At 33.8% G+C, this 23151-nt stretch overlaps 1 protein-coding gene across 2 annotated transcripts in view; it reads right to left on the bottom strand.

Annotated features, from left to right (window-relative positions):
- Positions 1-23151, bottom strand: part of PCNX1 (pecanex 1) — a gene marked incomplete at its 5' end in the record, with an annotated part of 180708 nt that overhangs the window by 102752 nt on the left and 54805 nt on the right. The window contains 3 exons of one of the 2 annotated variants that reach the window (XM_079700727.1): positions 2975-3159; positions 8894-9026; positions 18616-20322. In XM_079700727.1, the coding sequence (XP_079556853.1) occupies positions 2975-3159; positions 8894-9026; positions 18616-20322 (2025 nt within the window). The remainder of the gene's footprint in view (positions 1-2974; positions 3160-8893; positions 9027-18615; positions 20323-23151) is intronic. The other variant, XM_079700728.1, reaches the window with a different exon arrangement.

The raw sequence follows: 23151 nt of genomic DNA, 5'->3' as shown, positions 1-23151 counted from the left end.
AAAAGAATAACACGTTACATTGAAGGATTTGAGAAATTCTTTGATAGTAATTTCCTTTTCAAAGATTTTAACTTCAAAACTTACCCATCACTTACATAATTATTTAAACAAAGTTTCCATGGAAATGAAGTCTATAAATGAGAAAGGAAGCCATCCAAATTTTTCCAACCAGGTTCTAAATTATACACTAATAATTCAGTTTTAAAAGTTATGATGAACAATTATTATGCCTGTGGAAAATGGATGATGAAAATGTATTTTCCTCTGCTGATTAAGCTACTAATAAAACCTTATAATGCCATCATCAATGAACTTTTCCGCCACGTCCAGTGCTACCTGATAATCTTGAAATGCTAGATAAAATGCAACAGAAAAATGATTCTCAGGATTTAGTATAGGAAATGGATGTGGTTATCTATTATGACATCACAGAGTAAAAATGTCAAAAACATAGTTAAGGAAAACTACCTAGGCTTGGAATTAAATAATGCCTGACTGCAAGTTTCCTTTAATCAAAAAAGGCTAATATTCCCCACTTTAAAAAGTAAACAGGGCTTCCCTGGTGGCGCAGTGGTTGAGAGTCCGCCTGCCAATGCAGGGGAAACGGGTTCGTGCCCCGGTCTGGGAAGATCCCACATGCCGCGGAGCGGCTGGGCCCGTGAGCCATGGCCGCTGGGCCTGTGCGTCCGGAGCCTGTGCTCCGCAACGGGAGAGGCCACAACAGTGAGAGGCCCACATACCGCAAAAAAAAAAAAAAAAAAAGTAAACACACAATTACAACATATACATGTATACACATGAAAACATTTATATGCACCCAAACATATATATGTATAAGTGGATATATGTAAGTTTGAGTGTGTATGTGTATGAGTGTGTTATATAAATGTATTATGTATATTTATAAATTTTCACATGTAAAAATTATACATTTAAAATTTTCAGTTGAAGAAGCTAAATTTGGAAGGAAGCAATCCTTTGTAAATACTCCATACTTTCAGGGAATATCATGGCTAACTTCAACATATTTGAGTATACAGTATCCAAATTCATTCACACAAAATTATTTTACTACTGTTAATTAAAATCATGTAGAAAATTAAACTACGCAACAAAAATATTCTAGTGTAATATATTAAAAAATCAGTGTCTCTACCAATTCCTTCAAGTTCAGCAGCAGTTCATTTTAAGAATCTTTTTTGGCCAACCTTATGTGCTATGAAACGAACAGGTATACACTCTCCATTGATTGTGTCTTTTGTGCTAATTATTACTAAGCATTCAATTTGGCAACGTTCAATTACCACAGGCCAAGAACTATCAGAAAGCAGTTAACACAAAAGATAAAATCCAAATTTTAAGAGAATATCCTGAATATTCACCAGTAGATGCTAAATTGATATGTACATATTCTCAATAATCTGCATGTGGTTTAAGCATGGAACTTTATAACTAAATCTTGCTTAGCAAGTTTTTTGAGAAATTAAGAATTTTTACAAAGGAAAATCACCTACTGGTTCAATTTATTCTTCATCTGACAAGAGTTTAAAAATCCAAAATGGATTAAAACTAAGCTTAGCTCATCTACTACCAAATGATCAATGGACAATGGTGATAGTGACTGTAATTTTACACATACAAATTGACAAGTCCTCTGTTTATAGGAACTTTGGGTTAACCCAAGAGAAACGTCAATAAAAAGATACTATTTACTCAATATATTTGCAGCTAAGGAAGCATCCCTACTTTCAAAGTAACTAAATTAAAGTTTACCTTACTCTTTTCAAACACCCTCTTTATAGACTCCCTGCTCTCTGCAAATTACAAACTCAAAAGCAAAAGCACTCTAAAATTAAAATGTTTTATTGCCTTCTCATTTTATTTAGAAATCACCGTACATTCTAATGTATAAATATCTTAGATGACCACTTTCAGCTTTCTATAAGATTTGCTAAAGATGACAATTTTCATCAATATGCATATCTAATACTTACTAATTCTCTCTGTAACTAAGAGTTTTTACAAAATGGGAAAAGAGTCAATAAATAGCATATGAAATTTTATTATACCTATTTTGGGCACCCTATACCATACATCCTTCTAGTAAAAGCATCAACTAAATTATCTTCTTTATAAATGAAAGACAGTTATAACATGGAGAAACAAAATCACAGTAAGCAAATATAATACTTTGAAATGTGTATTTCTGAATAACAAGATTTTCTTCTTCATTATATTTACTTAAATTGCTATTAATCTGCATTTTGAGCACGAGAAAGCTGAACCGGACAGAGAAATAGAAAACAAACCAGTATAAAATACTGTCTTTTTAAGGCATTACTGAGGCTTTAAACATACCACCTCTCTGAGAATTAACTATTTAATAACTTATATTTCTATTTTTAGATGTATTAACAGGAAAAAGAAAAAACTTTATAAAGTCATTTGATAGTGGTATAGAGCCATCATGTCCTCAGAATACTGCATTTAGAATTATAGTAAGTCCTATTTCTGACAGACATTGAAGTAAAATATAGAATACTTAAAAGAAAGATTATACAGCAATAGGCCATTAGAAAGTACTTTTGCCTTTCCTGCAGCAGAGAATTCAGAGAAATTAAGGTTCAATCAAAATAATTTTTAAAAATTCAACATTTCACCACATGGTACAAATGCCAAGAAATAATAAAATTGCCCAAATCGTTATAAGAGGACAGTAAAGCAAGAACATTTATTAATACTTTACCATTAATAACGGACATGCTCAAAAGAAAATGTAGAGTAAGAGTTGAAAGAAACAGAAAAGGGAAAAGCAAATGTCAAATTTTCCTTATACACAGGGCAAATCCTAAAAAAAGTGCTCTTATGCATAGTTCCAAAATGAAGCTATCTCAGGAAAGAAGTGTAATCATTGTTACCCATTATCTGCCACATCAAAGTTTTAAGTCACCAAGATTATATAAGGCCTGCGTACCAAGTTCATCGTGCAAACTGCTGCCGCCTACAGCAGATGCATCGTCATGTGATGCTTCTAAGTGGACACTCCCATTTCTCACCAGCAAGGAGGCACTAGCACTGAGCACTGCAGCCTGGGAAGGGGGGCGGGACTGGACTTTGACCTGGGCTGTGGACTGCTGGTCTTGCTGACCATCTTGAAGGCTAGGAAAAAACATGGATTGGGGAGACATTACAGGGAAGAAAAGAGAAAACAATAGCTAGAAGTCAATATAGAAAACTAATTTTAAAAGATTTCAATGTAACCTAAGAGCGAGCCAACAAACTTTGTAAAATATGCAGATCATACTGCCGGCTTAAAATTTCCAGTCTTTAGAAATCTGATTCACGGTGATGAACACAGAAAAAGTTCAATGTATACGTAAAGCAACCAATGTGTGACACCTTTCCACCTCAAGACAACAAAGTTCTAGTATAAGGAAAAAAGCAGCAAAGAAGAGTCACAAGTACACTAAATATATGTAGGCTGTAGCTGGTCCCTTATAGAAAAAACCTATTTTTTAGTTCAATATGCATTTTTATAAATAACCTTGATATAATTATTCTAGAATTGTTCTTTCAAATATTCTGGCATCTCAAATTCACAATAAGACAAAATTTCTATGCACTTGAAAACCAAAGAATCTTTATCAAATGCAACCAAGATGACAATTTTGAATCAAAAGAAAATCACAAACTAGTGAAGATAACCAGAATAAAAAACACTGAATCAAGTGAAATAAAAATGACTGCTGAGATGCTAGAAGAAATATAATTCATATATAAAGTGATTTTTCTACCAAAAGCCTACATAGTTCTGCAATAAGGCCACAGGCTTTATATACAGGTGTTAGTTAACAATAATTACATTCCCTTAGTGAATTTTGTTCTTATCTTTTCCAATTCATACCAAAGTTTCATTACAAGAACCCATCGTTTTACAAAACCATAAAAATAATTTGGAAACCAGTAATTTCTCAAGGGATATTATAATCTTTTCTGAATTTTACAAAAATTTAAAAATACTTAGTATTTTGTGATTATAAATGTTATTAAAATTATCTAAATTATCTAAAAATTAGATAAAATTAAGAAACTATACTATATTCTTAACTCATTTTATGTTTATATATATTTTTAAACACTATGAATTTAAATTTTCTTAGTATAACACTCAAATTTAAACTGATCAAACTCATGAAAACACTTTGAGTATAATTATTATATGTCGTTCTCTACATGATGTTCAATGCAACTCTGCACTATTATTAAAATTATTAGACCTTTTAGGAATTAAAAGAAGTATGTTACTTAGAATGGCCTCATTCGGTAACTTTAGCATTTTCATGAGTATCAACTTCTCTCTAATCCTTTGAATTTAAACGCAGCGGTTTCTCTGATGTCTAGAAAACAAGACTAATCCTGCTGCAGACTGGGACGAGAGCTGTAATTTGAAGTAGAGTTGAGCCTTGAACAACGCGGGGGTTAAGGAGCCAAATCTCCAGAGTTGAAAATCCGCATATAACTTATAATGCCCCTCCTTATCCACGGTTCAGCATCCAAAGATTCAACCAATTACGGATCATGTCATCCTATAGTATTTATTATCGAAAAACACCCACATGTAATTGGACCCACACAGTTCAAACCCATGTTGTTTAAGGGTCAACTGTAACCATGAAATAAGACTAAGTAAAAAATACTTCAGGGCTTCCCTGGTGGCGCAGTGGTTGAGAGTCCGCCTGCCGATGCAGGGAACAGGGGTTCGTGCCCCGATCCAAGAAGATCCCACGTGCTGCGGAGCAGCTGGGCCCGTGAGCCATGGCTGCTGGGCCTGCGCGTCCGGAGCCTGTGCTCCGCAATGGGAGAGGCCACAACAGTGAGAGGCCTGTGTACCGCAAAAAAAAAAAAAAAAAAAAAAAACCTTCATATATTGCTTAAAGCTGTGGTTATGGTAACAGAACACACTCTGGAACTGTACTGTCTAATACAGTAGCCACACACGACTAAAGTAACTAAAATGTTAGTTCCTCATTCATGCTAACCATATTTCAAGTGCTCAAGAGCCACGTGACACAGCTAGTGGCTACCATGGCTACCACAGCTACCAGAGTGGGCAGAAGCTAGTAGTTAGTGTCTTCTATACTGGACAGTGCAGATTATAAAATATTTCCACCACCACAGAAAGTTCTGTTAATCACCACGACCTGAAACATTATTTTTTTTTCAGGCTTCTTTTAGAGCCAATAAAAAGCACATAATCTAAATAGAGCACAGGAATGTATGCAACATATTAAAAACAAATAAGTCTGCAAAACACTGACAATGCTTACCGGCACTAACTTTTTAAGTCATAACTATAAATAGTAAGTCTGTCCTTGGAAGCCATCTAAAGTTATCCATAAACCTTACCAAAATGACCAAATTTCACAAGGGAGAAAATTTTGAGTAGCTCAAGTACTATGATCCTTCAGACTCAGAAGACAAAATTTTATAATATATGTATATATATATACTCAACGAATTTTTCCATCAATTTCTTCACTTAAAAGTCATAAACAAACGTGCTATACGGCAGTTAGATGTATTCTAATGTGAACGTATTGAGAATATGTTAATCTTCAACATATCCATATATAAAAGGTTTTCAAAATATTAGGCAATGCATGAAAATCAACTCCAGAATAAAGAAACAAAGAAAATTAGCCAAAATCTATGCAGTTGTAAATGTCCAGTTTCCGAACATCAAAAGCTAGACAAAAAATATTTATGTCCCTTGAATTCCTGTTTTCAAGAATCCTTCAACAAGAAAAAAGCGTATTATTTTTGCACAAATTGCTAGGAAAACTATTCCTGGAGGTGGTACTTCACCTTAAGCTAACTAATAATTGACAAAAATTAATCTTTTTTACAATACTAATTATATATCAAAACTATCAGTTTCAGAAAAGGTAGCAACTATTTCACAACACAGCAAAAGGTAGAAATTTAGGTTTCTAAACTATTGGCTATCAGTAGCATCACTGACACGCAGTCTTACTAATTAATTAACTCTTCTAATTTAAATGATAAAAAAATATAGTTGGTCTTGGTCTTTCCTTCCTCTGTACCACGTACTTAATATTTGACACATTCTGCCTTACACTGTGAGTTATCTTTGTATGTATCTCCCCAACTAAACAATAAACTCTAAGAGTATGATCCCATTATTGCTATGAATCTCCAGATTCCAGAGAACACTCAGAAGAGTATCTTGAACACAGTACACAAGCAACAAATATTTGGTGGATTCCTTCCTGAGTACCACAAAATGATATGAATTTCCAATTATGGACTCAGTTATTACTATGACCTTATTTGATTACAAGTCTTTCAATCTTATATTTAAAAAAATAAATTTAAGAATACAGTAAAGCTTCTTTCCCTTCCCCCAAATGCACTGATGATTTATTTTCATTCCAGTCCATTAACTAGAGTTCTAAAAGATATCACATTTAGGCTGATAAATATAGAACTCTTAATATTAGTATTATAGAATTTTTAAATATTCATTTTTGTTTTTATCTCTATTAACTGGGAAGAATTAATAAGGGCCTACAAGGTTAACTTAATGAACAAAAAAACTTTAAAAAGTAATTCTGAAATAGGATATTCTAACAAGCATAAAAAATACATGCAAATTCTCTTTGTAAGGAAATTGATGATTCACCCCCAATCTTTGGAGACATATACTTTACCAAGTTGCTTTTTAGACTGTTGATTGCTTACACTATTCATTAAACTTTAAAATAAGTTAATACATTTTACTGATATTTATAGAGTAATTATAATTAAAGTATTATCATACCTATTCCATTTCTTTTTGACAAGTTTTTCAAGTTTTGCATAACCATGCTATCCTATATTTATTTAAAGATGAGATTATTATTATGTAACTCACATTGAGAATACCACTATTACTTTACTTGAATATTTTTGCAATTAAAAAAGGTGGTTTTATTCAATTGGTGTTTCTCCTAATTCCTCACAGCTAAATTTTATCTTATTTCATTCATAATGAAGTCAGCCTCTTTAAGGTACATGCAATCTTCGTACTGGAAATATCATGGAACCTTAACAAAATCTACATGCTGACTGATTACTGGAAGACTACTTTCCAAAAATCCTAATGTGAGCCCTTTACAAATAAAGGGCTCACAGCATATCCTCATTTGAATGGTGATGTATTTAAAACCTTAGAAAAACATGGAGAAATCCTATGTGGTTGGCTGGAGTTAGAACAGTTCTTTAATATTCCACCAGGCAGAGAAAAAAACCAAATTTGTCTACATTTGTTTAGTGAGTGAGATCCAAAGAATGAAAGGATTTTTAAAGACTAAAAAGAGAAGGTTAAAAAAGATTAAGAAATATCAACATGGAGTGAGAAGGTAAGCAAAGAATATGTCTATGGCAAGTATTATTCAAGGGGAAAAAAGAAGAGGTTAGAAAACACAAAATAGGAAAAGTAAAATGAAATGGTGAACACTTTCTGCAGGTTGGGACTACATCCCAAATCCATCAGCAAAAAAAGTTACCTCAGGGAGCAAAGGAAATAGAAGAGGAGGGCTCACAAAAAGTAAAGGCACTCAGAAAAGATTTCTAGACCAAATGTTTCTTTTCAATGGTTGCTTCCCCATTTTTATATTTTAAATATTGGTTTAACTAATCCACACTGCATTATAAATTATGTATTACTGCAGGATTAATTAGGAACATGATCTATGAAAGATGAAGTTCCTGATTGTAATGTAAAACTCAGAAGAACAATCAAGTCTTAAATCCCAAGGGGAATATAAAATAAAGCAGTAATTTAAAGATATAAGGATTTTGCTATTTTCATGAACAAGATTTTAACAAGGGAAGGGATTTATCTCTTCAAACCTACCATGCATTCAACAGCAGTTATTTCACCAAATTTTCCTCCTTTTGAATTTCAAAATGTAGTAAAATAATTTGGGTAATGATGCTTTTGGACAAAAGAGATTAATAAAAGCATATGGTATAATAACATACGCACTGCTTAAGCAAGCACATATATTTTCGTCCATATTTGTATTCTTTAAATAAAGCGTAAGTCTTTTGAATAGGTTTTTTTATATTTCTAATTCAAGCCATAGGCTCATTAGATTTGACATAATTGAGAATAAAAAAGCTTAAGAATTTCAATAAAAAATTACTCCCAAGATTATAAATAGATGCTTTCCTAATTAGGAATATTGGAAAAATAATTTTTTTGTTCAGCATACTATAGAGGTTGAGAAATTCACCATAAATGTACATACAAATGTATATATCTGTATATATATATCTCCAATTGACCATAAGTTACCAAAAATTAAATATTCTAGTTCCGTGTCATTTACTAGGTCCTGGTGATTAATTTTCAAGCAATGCAAAATAAAATATATCATATTTTAGTGAAATAAAATAATCAAACTGGTTTATCAGGCTGACGTCAACAAGCTCACCACTCAGTCCATATTTGTTCATATTGAACACTGTTCAAGGTGTTCAGGAAAGATACTGCATGAATATTACTAACTTGGTGTAGGAAACAAAATGAAAAGCTGACTTAAGGCCTCTATTTACATTTTTATAACTGCCCTAAAATAATTTTTGTGATTTAAAATTGGCTAAACCAATCTGATCATTTTGTTTAAATAATGCAATATAAGACATGCATAATGCAATAAGCTCAGTCACATGCAGAGAAAGCCTAAAGAAGCGTAACAGTATAGGAGAGAAACTGGAAGAAAAAGGAAAACAAAGCTATTTAATAAATGCTTTCTTGAGACTGACAGAACAAGTTAGAGGTCTGTTACATGCATGCTAAGCTTGGTGGAATTTTAAAATACCATACCTTAGGGGTGATCCGATGAGCAATGTAGGAGGGGTAGGGTTACTCCCTGCATTGTGCCGGCGCCGTACTGCCTGGCGCCTAAATGTGCTGCGTTCACGGCGAAATGACACTGCCTCCTCGCTGGCCTGTGCTGCTGCATCAAGACAGACTTAGGTCAAACAGGAGCCTAGGTCAGAGGCATAAACAGCAGCTGAGCCTGTCCTCCCCAGATACGACAGATTAACAGTGAACCTATGAAAACCTTTTGGCTCAGTCAAGTTCCCTTTACTTTGAGTGTGGGAAGTCAGGGACTACACATATTCCTTTTTATTAAAGATAACTGTTTCTTTAAAAATAATGTTTCTGATGTTATCTGGCCTCACCGTCTTCTCTTCAACCTCAATTTTCTATTTTAAGATCTCTGTTGTTTTAAATCTTTTCCTAAAAGTCTTGTTTATTTAGTCCCATATTCCTCTACTGGCCCTTTAAGTCAGCCTTAAAAGTACTGTATGTGTCAGTTCCAACCAATGGTAAAGGGGCATTAATTTCTTCCTTTCATGAAGACAGTAAAAGCAACAATGATAGTACTTGTGATGACGAGGAGTCAGGCAGTAAGTTTATCTCACACTACCCTGTGCCACAGTTTTGGCAGCATTAAATGAAACTGCTGTCTGCTATGCTGCACAACTAGCTTTTTAAATGCTCAATTCAAGGTAGCATGTGTGTATGTTAACTGTAGAGTAGTTTGCTGCCATCGAACTTTATTCAACTCCATGCCCTCACACTGGTCCCCTCAACACTAGGAAGCAAATGTCAGCAAAATATCACCAAAAAAATTAGAAACCCATAGCTTAATCCAAAAGCAATAAAGTACAAACTAAAACCAAATATATAACAATGAGAAAATCAAAACTATGGCTTAATAGAATTACATAAAATTTTATAAAACCATGACTGATTTGGGTTTCTAAAACAAAACGCAAAATGATGTTTATCCATTTGAATCTAAAACAATTGTTTCCTATAGTGATCTAAATATTTTAAGAATCATTTTGATTTTGAGAAAGGGTATTTTGATACTAAATATGAATAAAGACAAAACAACTTAGTCCAGATGACATTTTTTTTTTAAACAAATGAAAATTTCTTTCTTTTCAGCAAGTATGAAATGGATTACAAAATCAACAATGTTGTATTTGGACTTCAGTTCTCTGACAAGTGTTCTTGACGTTTTGAAGGCATTACTAATTCTCATCATTATTCTGCTTAGCAACAGCCATTTCCATAAATTTAAATGTTGATTTTAATAAAGTATTCTTTTAAATGTTTACACTTTTATCCCTTCCCCAGGCTGCCCCAGTGAACGTTCTTTGTGTAATTAATCCATTATAATTAGGAATATATGGATTACCTCCAGAAGACATGGACTTCTCTATCTTTAGGCAATGTTTTCTTTTATTAAAGGGACGATAAGCACAGAATTATTTCACCCACTTGGCAAGCTTCTGCCGGTAAGAAGTGTAAGTCACAAATAACGGGTCAACAATTTACATTCCTTCTTTCTTTTTCTGCTCACGCACTCCAGTGACATTCTAAAGTTAGACAACTAAATCAGAATTAAGCTTTGGGGCTTTGAATCCAAACCAAACTTGACTCCCGGAGCTAATACTTCTTTTCTTTTCTTTCACCAGTTTTATTGTGATATAATGAAAATTCCTTTAATGTGAAAAGGCTGTTACTTGTGATGTAAAAGCTCATGTATACAAAAATTATATATGACCTGTGAGAATAATGCTGATTAAATATGATTATTTAGAACTGTGCTGTCTAACATGGTAACCACTAGTCATATATGGCTATTTAAACTTAAATTAATGAAAATTAAAAGTTCAGTTTACCAGATTCATGACCCATATTTCAAGCGCTCAACAGCTGCATGTGGCCAGATACAGACACTTCCAGCACCACAGAAAGCTGTATCGTATGGTGCTGATTTAGAGAGTCAAGGATGCCTGTTTGTCACTGTAACCTACAGAGCATATTGTGTGCTTTGCCTATTCCTGACAACCAAGACCTCAACAAAGGAAACAGTAACCAGCACTGGCACTAAGAAGAAAACATAATATTGGCATGGCAGTCATTGGATGAAGGATAAAACAAAGCAAACAAGCCACTTGAAAGAAGAAATGAGGAATTAGATGAGTGACTCATATACCTGTTAATGGTTTTCAGACGTCAGTAAGGTTAATTTGGGTTAGGAAATTTTAAGTCACTATTTTAAACCTCAATTCAAGACTTATTTTTGAAATTATATTGAAGATTTCTATTCTTTTGTTGTAATAAACTATTGCTCAATTTACAGGTCAATTCACTTCTGTTAAGAAACTTTCAAACATTCTTTCTAGTTTTAGATATATTGTTTCAACCAAAATAACAGAGTAAATTTACCCAGATAGAATTTATAGAGGATAATTTAATCCATAAAATGTACTAAAATTATTCAGAAGGTTTTGGAAAAAAGTAATAGATGATCCCTGAACACTGAGAAGAGGAAGAAGGGACATAGGAAACAGCTTTCTTTACTGTCTTCCTTCTACTGAGGACTTAATGGGGTTAATTTAAAATAAAAGCTAGTTATTCCATAGTATTGGGACAAAAAAACCAAACTACGGTGTCCATTTGTAGTCAAAATGTTCTTTGGTTTCTCCAGAAGGCACTTTTTTTTTTTTTGCTAGTAACATACCACCTACATTTTGTTATCTGCAAAATAACTATTAACACTATTTTCTTAATAGTTTTAGAAACATATCAAAAGTTTAGACGTCCATAGAACAACATATTAAAATGGAGTTATGATTACTGCCCATGTTATCCTCTGTAATATTCAGGGTATAAATAACCAATGATAAAAGAATATTCAATGTTTACTAGAGTCACCCGTTTAACAGTAGCTAGGATCACACATTCGGCTGAAAACACTGTGCTATTGTTTATGGTCACACAAATAAGATTAAACCATGCCCCCCCTGGGAAGGTGCTACTTATAATAGAATATTTCCATTTGGAACAGGTTCCAGTGGGGGTCCAGTTCTATTAGAGCCGAGGGGGAAAAAGTGTCTAAAGCTTAAAAATAATTTGCTGTAAGCATGCTCAGTCAGATAAGTTATAGCCTTACTTGATGAAAATTCACTTCCACAATCCAACTGCAAAAAACTCTTTTTGAATCCTTTAACTTTATAAGAGAAAGAAAACAAAAACAACAAAATCTTTTAACTAGGGAACCAGAGAGGAGAGAGAAAACACTTTAAAACCTGGTTTTGAAGTTGATATTGCTTAAAACTCAGTATCCCCTGGCAAAGAATAAAATTAACTAGTATAATAATGAGTATAAAATGCAAACAGTAAAAATTTAGCACTCTAGGTACAACTAGATTTTATGCATGTGTAGGTAAAGGAGAAAAAAAATCACAAACATTCAAGTGATTCAAAAACCATGAATGGCAAGACAGATATAAAGCACTTTCAAGGACATATATTTAGACAAATGTGAATTTTTTAACATTTTAAAAAAAATTATAAGAGTCTTGACTTTCTAATTATTTCTTTGTGTTAAAAAGACTTCAAGAGACTGAATTACCATCATAAGTTTAAGAGATAACTTCAGATAATTTACCTCTATTTCTGGAGTAGTGATACAATCATTCAATTAAGTTTAAACATTCTCATGCACAAGGCACAGATATCCGAAGATATTTTAGACAGCTGTGGTCTGATCTATTCCTAAAGACCACAGAGAAAACAACATATACACCTCCCGCCTAAGGAGTTACTTCCCATTTATCTCAACGAGTTAAGGAAAATTCTACACATTCTATAGTGAATTATTTTAACGCATTATTTTTTTTTAATATGGGGGTATTAAAACAATGGACTTCCAGTTTGTTTTAGTCTGTTAAAAAACAGAGAAAGCATTAAAGGCACTAATATACTTTCAGGATGACTGGGATGGCACAAAAGAACACAATTTGGTGAGGCAGAACGTGAGGCTTGTTCATATTGTATCTCAAAAATCGGAAAGTTATGAGCAAAAATACATATAGAAAAAGATGCCACTTAAAAATGATGCGAATCATACAGCTGACTGCTTAGTGAAAGGATTCATATGTAATAAGCTGCTTTCTAGTTGTTACATGCTGCTATGGCTGGCCTCTTGTGATAGCTCAATGGCTAGTAAATGAATTGATAAAAATTTAGACAGAAGACACTACTCAAGAAAGGTGTTGTTTTCAGAGGGCAGTGTCTATTGTAGGAAAAAAGGAGTAAATTTGGGAAGATCACGAAAATAAAAATGTGTGTTTTGGTACCACAGAAGCAAGCTGTTTAAGCCAACACTTTAAGGAAAAAAGATGAAAGTATGAAACAAATATATACACATTTCAGAAAATTAAAATATAAATATAAACATTCTGAAATACACTGAAATATTCTTCAAGGTAAAAATTATTTTACTTAAGAATTAAGTTATTATATGGAGAAATGAACATTCAAATGATTTTGCAAAAAACATTTTAAAGGAAATATTTTAGTCTAGGCATGAAATCCATCTTATCTAAACATCTTTTCCCTTTCTTACTTTCCATGTCAGTCAAGAATGATGCTAACATCAGCATGCAAAGATTTTGTTCTAATATAGAAACAAATGCTTACAAGCATCATTTTCTGGGTGGCCAAAGAACAAGAATCTGCTGCACAATTTCTAAGCATTCATTCTGAATTTAAATCATTTCCATCTATGAAAACATTTTAAAGGTCTACTCTATTTTTTTTGACACATGAACCAACAAACAGTAGCAAACAACAACAAAATTATTAGCTGTATCTTGAGTTAGAGAATTTGCATATCTTTATTGATACTCTCCATAATCCCAGGCCGTCACACAAATACAGTTGGGTAGACAAAGTTAAATGATACTCTGGAGTCATTTAGGAACAGTTCCTAAAAGATATATAGTTTAAGGATTACTTACTTTCATAGGTGGTTCCTAATTTTTTTGAATCCTTTGTGAATGGTCTGATAGACCCTCTCTCCTGGAAAACTGCACTCAGAAACAATTTTGAATATATTTTCAGGAGATTCACATAATAAGGGATCATTAGTGAAGAATATATATTTGAAGTGACATATTTGAAAAGGAAAACTTCCTTACAAATGGCATCAGTGTCTTAGTTTTCATAATAAATCTAAAAAGCACTTGACACATGGAAGCTTGTTAGAGTCTGATCATTAACTGTGAGACATGCTTAAACAGTTATTATTACTGTTTCACAATTGAGGAAATTGAGACACAGGTTTAATGGCTTGCCAGACTATCCAGTTAGTAATTAGAGGTGGTATTAAAATGTAACTGTTTGAATCCTTAAACAGAACTTTACTGCTGCTAGAAAGAATGGGCTGGTTTTGGGAATTTGATATACAAACCCTTATTTGCCTCATCAATAAAATACCTTTTCTTGACACTGCTTTAAGAGAAGATAATTTTTTCAAGTAACTGAAGCATACAAACCTGCTTACTACATCTAATGAGCATTCTTCTATGTGGTTTTATATGTCTAAGCTTTCTTCTCAGTATAGACTAAATATAATACAATCTTTCCTTAGTCACATACATTTATTAGTGCGTTATACTGTAACACAGCATTAAGTTATGATTCTGTGATGTCCTTGAACAAATTAAGATAGTTTGCCCTGGATTTAATGACTCCCTACCATTCTGTTTTTGGCACTGGTGTGTATGGTTATTCCAGCTTCCGTAGAATTAGCAGTGCATTTCTTCTGCTGTCATTATTTTTAGCCTCTATAAGCACCCCTCCCTTTCTACTAATTTTCTTCTTCTCACTTACTATGTTGACTGGGAAATCAGAAAATTAAGTTTCTTAGAATTTAGATTCCCTCTATTCAGTAAAATAAAACAGTCTTAATCCACATATTCTTGTCTGTTCAGTGGTCTTTGTCTTTTTTTTTCAATAATATTTGGGATCAAATTTACATGTATGGTACAAACCCTCATAAACTGTTTATCAAGAAGATTTGGCTTTTCTTTAAATAAAGTGACATTCCCTTAAAAAAAGACTATCTTTGGTTGCCAACACAAAAATATTATAATAGGATCCTATTTCATGCTTATAAAATAGTGACCCAAGTATTACATTTAAAATAATTTTCTCAAACAGAAAAACAGAGGTTGAGAAATTCAGAAAAAAATACAAAGAATAACAGAATGAATATAAACCTTCCTATTCTGGTTGCTCTTTACAGTCTGTTGAATCAGGCAATATATAAGTTTAAGTTACCCAAAAGAAAACAGGGTAATTTTCTATCATATATAACTTGTCTGTACTTTTTATTCCTAAAATACTAGTCATAAGTTATTAAAGATATGCTTCATAATTATAAAAGAAAAATTAAATGCAAAAACAAGAGATCATCAGTAGAAAATGTCTTAGCCTGAATATAAAATTTTCCTGCCTAAGCAATCACAGAACATTATTGATGAAATCCAATTTTAACCAAAGTACTAGATCAATAGTGAGCTGTCCTATGAAAACAATCATTTGCTATGTGACTCAGTATCAAAAGAAAATTTATATGACATATTGCTGCCAAGGTAAGATTAAAATCCGTATTACTAGATTAGATGTTAATAAAAATATTTTTCTTTTTGGTATTATGTAAGAAATTAGGAATTCAGATTATTTATTTTTACTTATTGAGTTTCACAATGGCACAATGAGAGTATCTTTAATGTATTTCTATATCTAATCATCTTCTTCAACTTTAAGGATAGGATACATGAGTAGCGTAACAAACTGGCCTGTGAAATAGAAACGTCAGCACTATTAAGCTGTTACTGTGTGCCAGGCACTGTTGTAAGCATTTTACATCTATTAACTCCTGTAGTCCTCATAAAAACCCTATAGGATGGGCGAAGCTGGGGCCAAGTGAGAGTAGCATCGACATACATACACTACCTAATGTAAAACAGATAGCTAGTGGGAAGCAGCAGCATAGCACAGGGAGATCGGCTCGGTGCTTTGCGACCACCTAGATGGGTGGGATTGGGAGGGAAGCTCAAGAGGGAGGGGACATGGGGACATGTGTATGCATATGGCTGATACGCTTTGTTGTGCAACAGAAACTAACACGGTATCATGAAGCAATTATACTCCAATAAAGATCTATTAAAAACAAAAAACAAACCCCTATGGGATAGAAACTACTATCATCTCCATTTTAAGATGAGGAAGCCAAGGCTTAAGAAGGTAAGCAGCTTTCCCAGAGTCACGACTACAATGAGCCCATATACTAACAAGGATGTATAACTCCATGTCACTGTATTAGGTACCTGCTATTTTAGAATATTTTATTTTGGTACTTTAAAGAACACTTCCTTAGTTCCATCCTTCCACAGGACCAACACCCATTCAGCTTAAAGACAAGACAAAAAGAAATCATCAGAGAGCTCATTAACACATCCAAATTCATTAGGATAAAATCTACTTATGGTTTATGCATAGCCATGTGAATGGTCAAGCAGTATCCTCTGTTGTGCTGACACATTTCAGGAGTAGAGTATGTAAAGCAGAATAGATAGCCAAGAAAAATTTCTCCTAATTATCAAAAAGAAGTAACAATCTAATAAATTTTACAAAGTACTTGGGAGTCTATATAATTTTTAAATAATGAAAACCAAAATAGATCCCCTCCCACTACCACCAATTATCCAAAAAGCCCAAACAAGACCCTAATAAAATGTCATGAAAACCAACTAAATATAAATCCAATACATTTAAGCAGTTTAGTTTTGATCTTATTTTTATTCTAAACACACTGAAGCTCAAATAAAAATAGCCCCGACAATGCCTGCCTTTGGCAAAAAATGTTTTTTAACAGCCCATAGATGATTACATTTATTCCACTGAAGTGCGTGGAAATTTTTAGTTCATTATTTGTTTCTTATTAACAGTCGATGATTTGTTTTTTTAAAAAAAAAAAAGAACACAAACAAAAGAAAAGCTGGAATCTGGAAAAATGAGGGCTCATCTTAGTCAAAGATCAGCACTGAGAAGCAAATAAGACCTTCATATAACCTTGCCTTAAAAACAGAACGCCCCACATCCCTATGAAAAGGAAATGGCATTTTAAATACAAAGACATAAGATTTACTATAGCTCTTACACATACTTTAGTATTTACATTTCAACAATATTTAGAACAGCAATATTTTTCTATCATTGCATATTCACTCTTAAAATTAATTTTAATGACAACTTTAATAAAAATTAAGCTATAATTTAAAACCCAATGGTTTCTTGCATATTGTGAACATATCTGATATGATTTGTGTGAGAAATCACTAAAAGCATTTCAGACCTTTTATAAAAAACACAATGATACCCACATCAAAGACTTGAGGGAATTTAATTACTATATTGTCACCAAATGATTATAACTTCAAATATAATTAGTTCTCAATATTTAGGTCTGACAGACTAGTTTCTTCCTTAGGTACTAAAGATCATTTTTTTACATTCCCATTAGAAATTAATCTTTGTTAGAAACTATACCAAAAGAAGAGAATGTTTACCACATTATGGACTTTTAAAACACTGTGGGTGAAATTAGAATTCTTTGAGAGAAAAAGCTTGTTCCTTGTTTCAGAATGTTTGTGCAAACAAAAAACTCAGCTTAACTTTTCATAAGACTGAACATTACTACACCAACAGACTATAAACTTTAAAACTAAAGATATAAGCTTTATTAAAGGATATGAGGTGGAGGATAAAAAAGCCACGTGCTAGCTAGCAACACAGGACTTCATTCTTCTGATTCTAGTCAAGAATGAGATTCCATAATAACCAAACAGAGTAAGCAAACTATTCTGGGCAGAAGGAAATACCAAGAAACAACTCTGAAATAAACAAAATGGCCAATACACACTGACAATATAAAATCACCTATCAAGTTTTGCACAAGTCCTCATAAACCTGAAATAAATAAGCTATTACTTTAATCAAAACACCACCACTGTTATCATAGGGAGCACCATATATTCACTAATGGACAATAAATGTCAACATAAACTACAAATGCTGATTAATAAATTTAATGTGAAGTTACAGAAAAAAAATAAAATGTTTTTAATGCCTAAAACTTGAGTAAGCAAGAAATAAAACCAAAGAGACAGACAAAAAAAGAGCCACAAGTTTTCAAAGTACACAGTCAGAACTAAAGTAATATTTGGACAAATCTTATATAACAGGTTGAGTGACCTAATTCTGAAAGTTCAGTAGCACACATTGTATAAGAGAGGACTAAAAATGGTTTGGCGCCCTAATAAAATTCTACATTTTGTTGTTGCTACGGCTGTACACAGGAGGAAGGGGACCAATTTTTTGTTATTCCTGGTAAAACATTAACAGGTGGCAAATGGCTCAGAAAAGGTGAATGCCCTCAAGAACAAACTGACATACTCAAATAATACAACGAAAAAACATTTTCTTGGTGTTCACACCAAAACCTTTTCTAAGATAAACACCTCCCTCTTCATGCAAAGAAAGTTTATTTTAACAACATAGTGGAAGAGGGGCTATTAACACAAAATACACTCTAAATTGGTACTCCAATCAATAGCACCAAAAATTACAGTGACTCCTGGGTAAATCTCTTCCTGCAATTTACTTACCTCCACTGACTGCATCTTGCTCTTCGCCTTCAGGAAATGCGACCTGGCTTGGCAAGCTATTCCTAGATCGAGTGACTGTCTCTAACTGGGAAGCCCGTCCCAATAAAGATAGCTCATCTAGCACCTCTCCCTCTTTGGCCTCGAGATCTGATTTTGAAGTGGTTAAGGGTTCTATGCTTTCGGGTGCCATCAGCCTAGTGGAGTCATTCAAACACGCTACTGTGCCGCTGTCCAGGCTCAACACTCGGGCCCGAGTCTTGGCACTATTTGTGCTGGAAGTCCGCCGTGCTGTCCGCTTTTTGCCAGTTCCTTCAGGGCCCAGATGGGCTTTGTGTGCGTGCTCAGAGTCGGTGCCCCTCTCCTTAGGGGCGTGTTTGGTCTTTAGGGCGCTGTATCTGCCCTCGGGAGACTGACATGAATGAGAAGTGGTGCTAGAAGAGCTGTCACTGCCAAACTGGTGAGCAGACTGAACGCTTGACGCTCTGCTCAAGTCACTTTGGTCACTGGAGTCCTCATCGTGACAGAATATAGCACTATGTGGCTTGGTAGCAGAAATACCTCGAAAGGACACATAGTCCCTATGCCGACTTGAATCAAAACTGCTAGCCCGTTTTTTTCCTGTCCGTCTCCTGCCTGACTTATGAGCAGAGGCTGTCCGGTGGATTAAGCTAGAGGATTTAGGTCGTACATCCCCTTCCTTTTGCTTTCCACCAACATCTTTACCAACTTTTGAATCCACTGAAACAGCTGGCTTATCACTCTCCTCCTCTTTGTTTTCAGCAGTTTTCCCAAGTGGTGTGTCCCCCTGTGAAGTAAATTCATTTGCATGGGGGTTTTTATTGGCTTCTTCAGATGCAGAGGTGCTGAGACCTTTCTGATTGTGCATGTCCTCAGAGCTATTAGAATGCTTGGCTTCTTGAACCCCACTATTCGTACTCACTTCCAAGGCAGTTTTTTCACTGCTAGTCCTTTTGTCACTGGCACAGCTACTCTTGTCCTCTGGCTCAGTGCAGCACTCTTTCTTCTGACCACTGGTCTTTCCCACTTGGGGAGACTCCTCGTGCTCTGACAAGATGCTCTCTATGTGAGTGGAGCTGGTCTGCTCACTTTTATAGCTGCTGACGGTGCTGTGAGTGTCCCGGTCCGTACCACTGCAGTAGCTCTCTGTTGAGCCACTACTGCGCGTGCTCAGACTCCGCAAGCTGTCCATGCTTTTGTCTGCTTTCAAGGGTTTGCTCTTCCCACTTTTGGTAGGTGGCTGAGAATTACTGTTTTTCAGCTCACCAACAAGCTGAAATTCCCCAGGTAAACAAGAATTTTCCACCAAGGATTCTTTGGATCCAGAATGAGGCTTGGAAGATTCTAACTCACTAACAGGATCTAACCCACGTCTTTGCTGATACAGAGGGAAGTCATTCAGTGAAGTGTCTGGAAAAGCCACAGCAGAGCTAGAAGTCCGTGGTACACCTCGCGGCCGGTGATCTTTCCTGTAAGAGTGTGAATGTAAAGGGACAAGAGATGCTACTTCTGTGTCACAGGCACTGGACAGAGACTGCTCAATGTGGTGGTGGTGGCTGTGACTTGGCAGGCTCACTTTGTCACTGCAGTCTCTTGGTAAGTCCTGTCCACATGAGGATAAGGACGGCTGAATGGAGATGAAGGAATCATTGGAGACCAAACGGAAGAGCTTCCGATCAGTTGCCAAATCTGTTTCAAACATATATTTGGAAATGTTAACACAAATCTACAATCTGTTTTTTCTACTGTTTAACAATGGAAAGAATTCACAGTGTACCATAAAAGTATAAACAATTTCTCAAGTAGCTTACTGAATAACAGTTGACCAGTTATTCCAAAGGGCTGGTTTTATTTCACAGCTGTACAAAGAAAGCATTCTACTAACGGAATGAACTCAATTTCCAAATCTTCAACGGGCTTCAGAAAAAGTTCTATAGATTATTAACAATAAAATAAGAAGCAACAAAGGATTATACTTAAAATGAACCTGGATTTCTGTGCGAGTTCTGTCCCTAACTTACTAACTAGGTAAACTTGGGTTACCTTTCTAAGCTTCTGTTTCCTCATCTGTAAAATGTGATATCAATCTCACTTAGTACCATGCAATAACTGAGTTAATAACATAACGTTGCTTAGCACAATGTATGGTAGCTATCATTATTTTACCTTGCAAAATTAAAAATCTTAAAAAAAAACTAATATAATTGTTTTACAAATCCACAAAAACCTAGAGTAATCAGAAACAAACAAAAAAATCAAAAGGCTGACCAATGCACAGACAAGATATGATATAATGATATAAGATACGTTACTGTTCACAGTGGTTGAAAAAAATTAAAACAATCATTACAGGGCAAAATACTACATTTTATCTTTCACCACGGATGCAACAATTACAAAATGCTTCATGAAAAAAATACATATCCCCTCCTATATCTGTAAGACTATTCCTTCAATTCTCCATTTAGGGCAGTGATTAGTGACTTGAGTTATCATATATACTATATATATAAATATAGATATAAATATAAATAAACCCATCTACCCACCTACCTACATAGTAATTTATCTTGAAATATAGCTTGACAACCGAACTGTACAATAGCTGATTTTTTATATACCTTTTGACAGATAAGGATGGTTGAATCTGCTGTTAGTTCAATAAAATGAAATATTATTGTCTTATTTGTCATAACTAGATAGGAAAAATACAATAACAGATTCTATAATAAGTTAGACTCTTCCCAGTAGAGTTACCTTAAATAATAAAAGCATACATTTTCCCTTAAGATTAATATAAAATGAAAATGAAATACTAGAAATATTTATGTACTTTAAAAAATCTAAATGTAGATTAGATCTAAGTAATTAAAAACTTAGAGGTACCCTCTAGAATGTACCATATAAACTGTGATTTATAAATGACATATTAGGCTTTATCTTATGTTTTAAAGTCTTCAAGATAAGTGAAACCAATGTTCATTTGTCCAAAACTGTGCCACTGTACTTGGGTTCTTATATTCTTTAAAAACCCAAATTTAAAAATTAGTACTGTATTTACTTTTCTGTAGTATTAATTTATAATGTTATTTCTAAAAACTCTCTATATCCCTAATAAACAATTATGGGATGGTGTAATAGTCACATTTCAAGGATATGAATTTCATAAAACAAAAACTTAACTGAGTAAGTAGTTGAAAACCACTAATTCTAAAATACAACAAAAGACTTTTTAAAAAATACTAATGATCAAAACCAACTCTTTTCCAAGACATTAATAAAGCAGAAAGTTAAGTTTTTCATTTTAAAAGACACAGCCAAACTTGCTTTAATACATGTGTTTTTTTCAGTGTTGCTAAATAAATATACCATAATAAGTTTGACTTTGTCAGGAAGAACTTTAGGTGGTTTAGGAAACTTCCAAGTAAACATGTCTTCTTAGACATTTTTCTTACTGGTAGCAATACCGTCAAAGACAGGCTCAAATCAACCCAGAGAGATTCTATTTTTCATCTAATTAAACTTTTTTCCAGTGATAGCTACGGTTAGTGTTCAGGATAAGAAAAGCATCTCACATACTGCTCCTGGTGGTGCAAACTGGCGCAACCAACCTTCTGCAAAGCAATTTAGCGATGTTGACAAAAGCCTTCAAAAATATACTTACCCTTTGATCACTAACTATTTCTAGAAATTTTTACTAAAGGATAAAAATCAGATATGTGAATAAGGTTTTAGAAAAAGGTTGTTCATCTCAGGTTGTTATAAAACTCCTTAAAACACAGAACTATAAAATTGTCCAGTAAAATGAGGTTGAATAAATTACACTGTCTAGTAATAACACCATGCAGGCACTACAAATGTTTTCAAAGATTATGTAATATGAGAAAATACTTAAAGTGAAAAAGATGGCACTATATAAAAAATATGACTCCAGTCTGTAAGAGTTAAAGAGAATACTAAGGGTATATGTACATATGTTTGTAGGAATGTTAAAAGTAATATACCATATTTAGCCATAAAAAGGAATAAAGTCCTGACACATGCTATAACATGCAAAGTGAAGGAAGCCAGAAACAAAAAGCCACATATTACATAATTCCATTTATATGAAATGTCCAAAATAGGCAAAGGCATAGCGACAGAAAGTAGATTAGTGGTTGCCAGGGGCTGGTTGAAGGAGGAAATGGGGAGTATAATGGTTATGGGTTTCTTTTGGGTGTGATGAAAATGTTCTGGAGTTGGATAGTGGTCATGGGTACCCAAATCTGTGAATATACTAAAAACCACTGAATTGTATACTTAACAGGGTGAATTTTATGGTATGTAAACTATATCACAATAAAAAATACGGAAAAAAGTGACACACGAAAAAATATTAACAACAGTTATCTCAATGGCAGAAGTGTAAATTATCTTCTTCCTCATACTTAACTGTATTTTCTAGAATTAACAGAATTAGTAGAATTAACATACTACTTTTATAAACAAAAATCATATCTTCCTCCTCTCTTCTAGATC

This window comes from Hyperoodon ampullatus (genome assembly GCF_949752795.1).
Source record: "Hyperoodon ampullatus genome assembly, chromosome: 3".
In the NCBI taxonomy this organism is placed as follows: domain Eukaryota; kingdom Metazoa; phylum Chordata; class Mammalia; order Artiodactyla; family Ziphiidae; genus Hyperoodon; species Hyperoodon ampullatus.
Note: the sequence above shows the minus strand (reverse complement) of the source record. Positions and strands in the feature narration are given on the sequence as shown.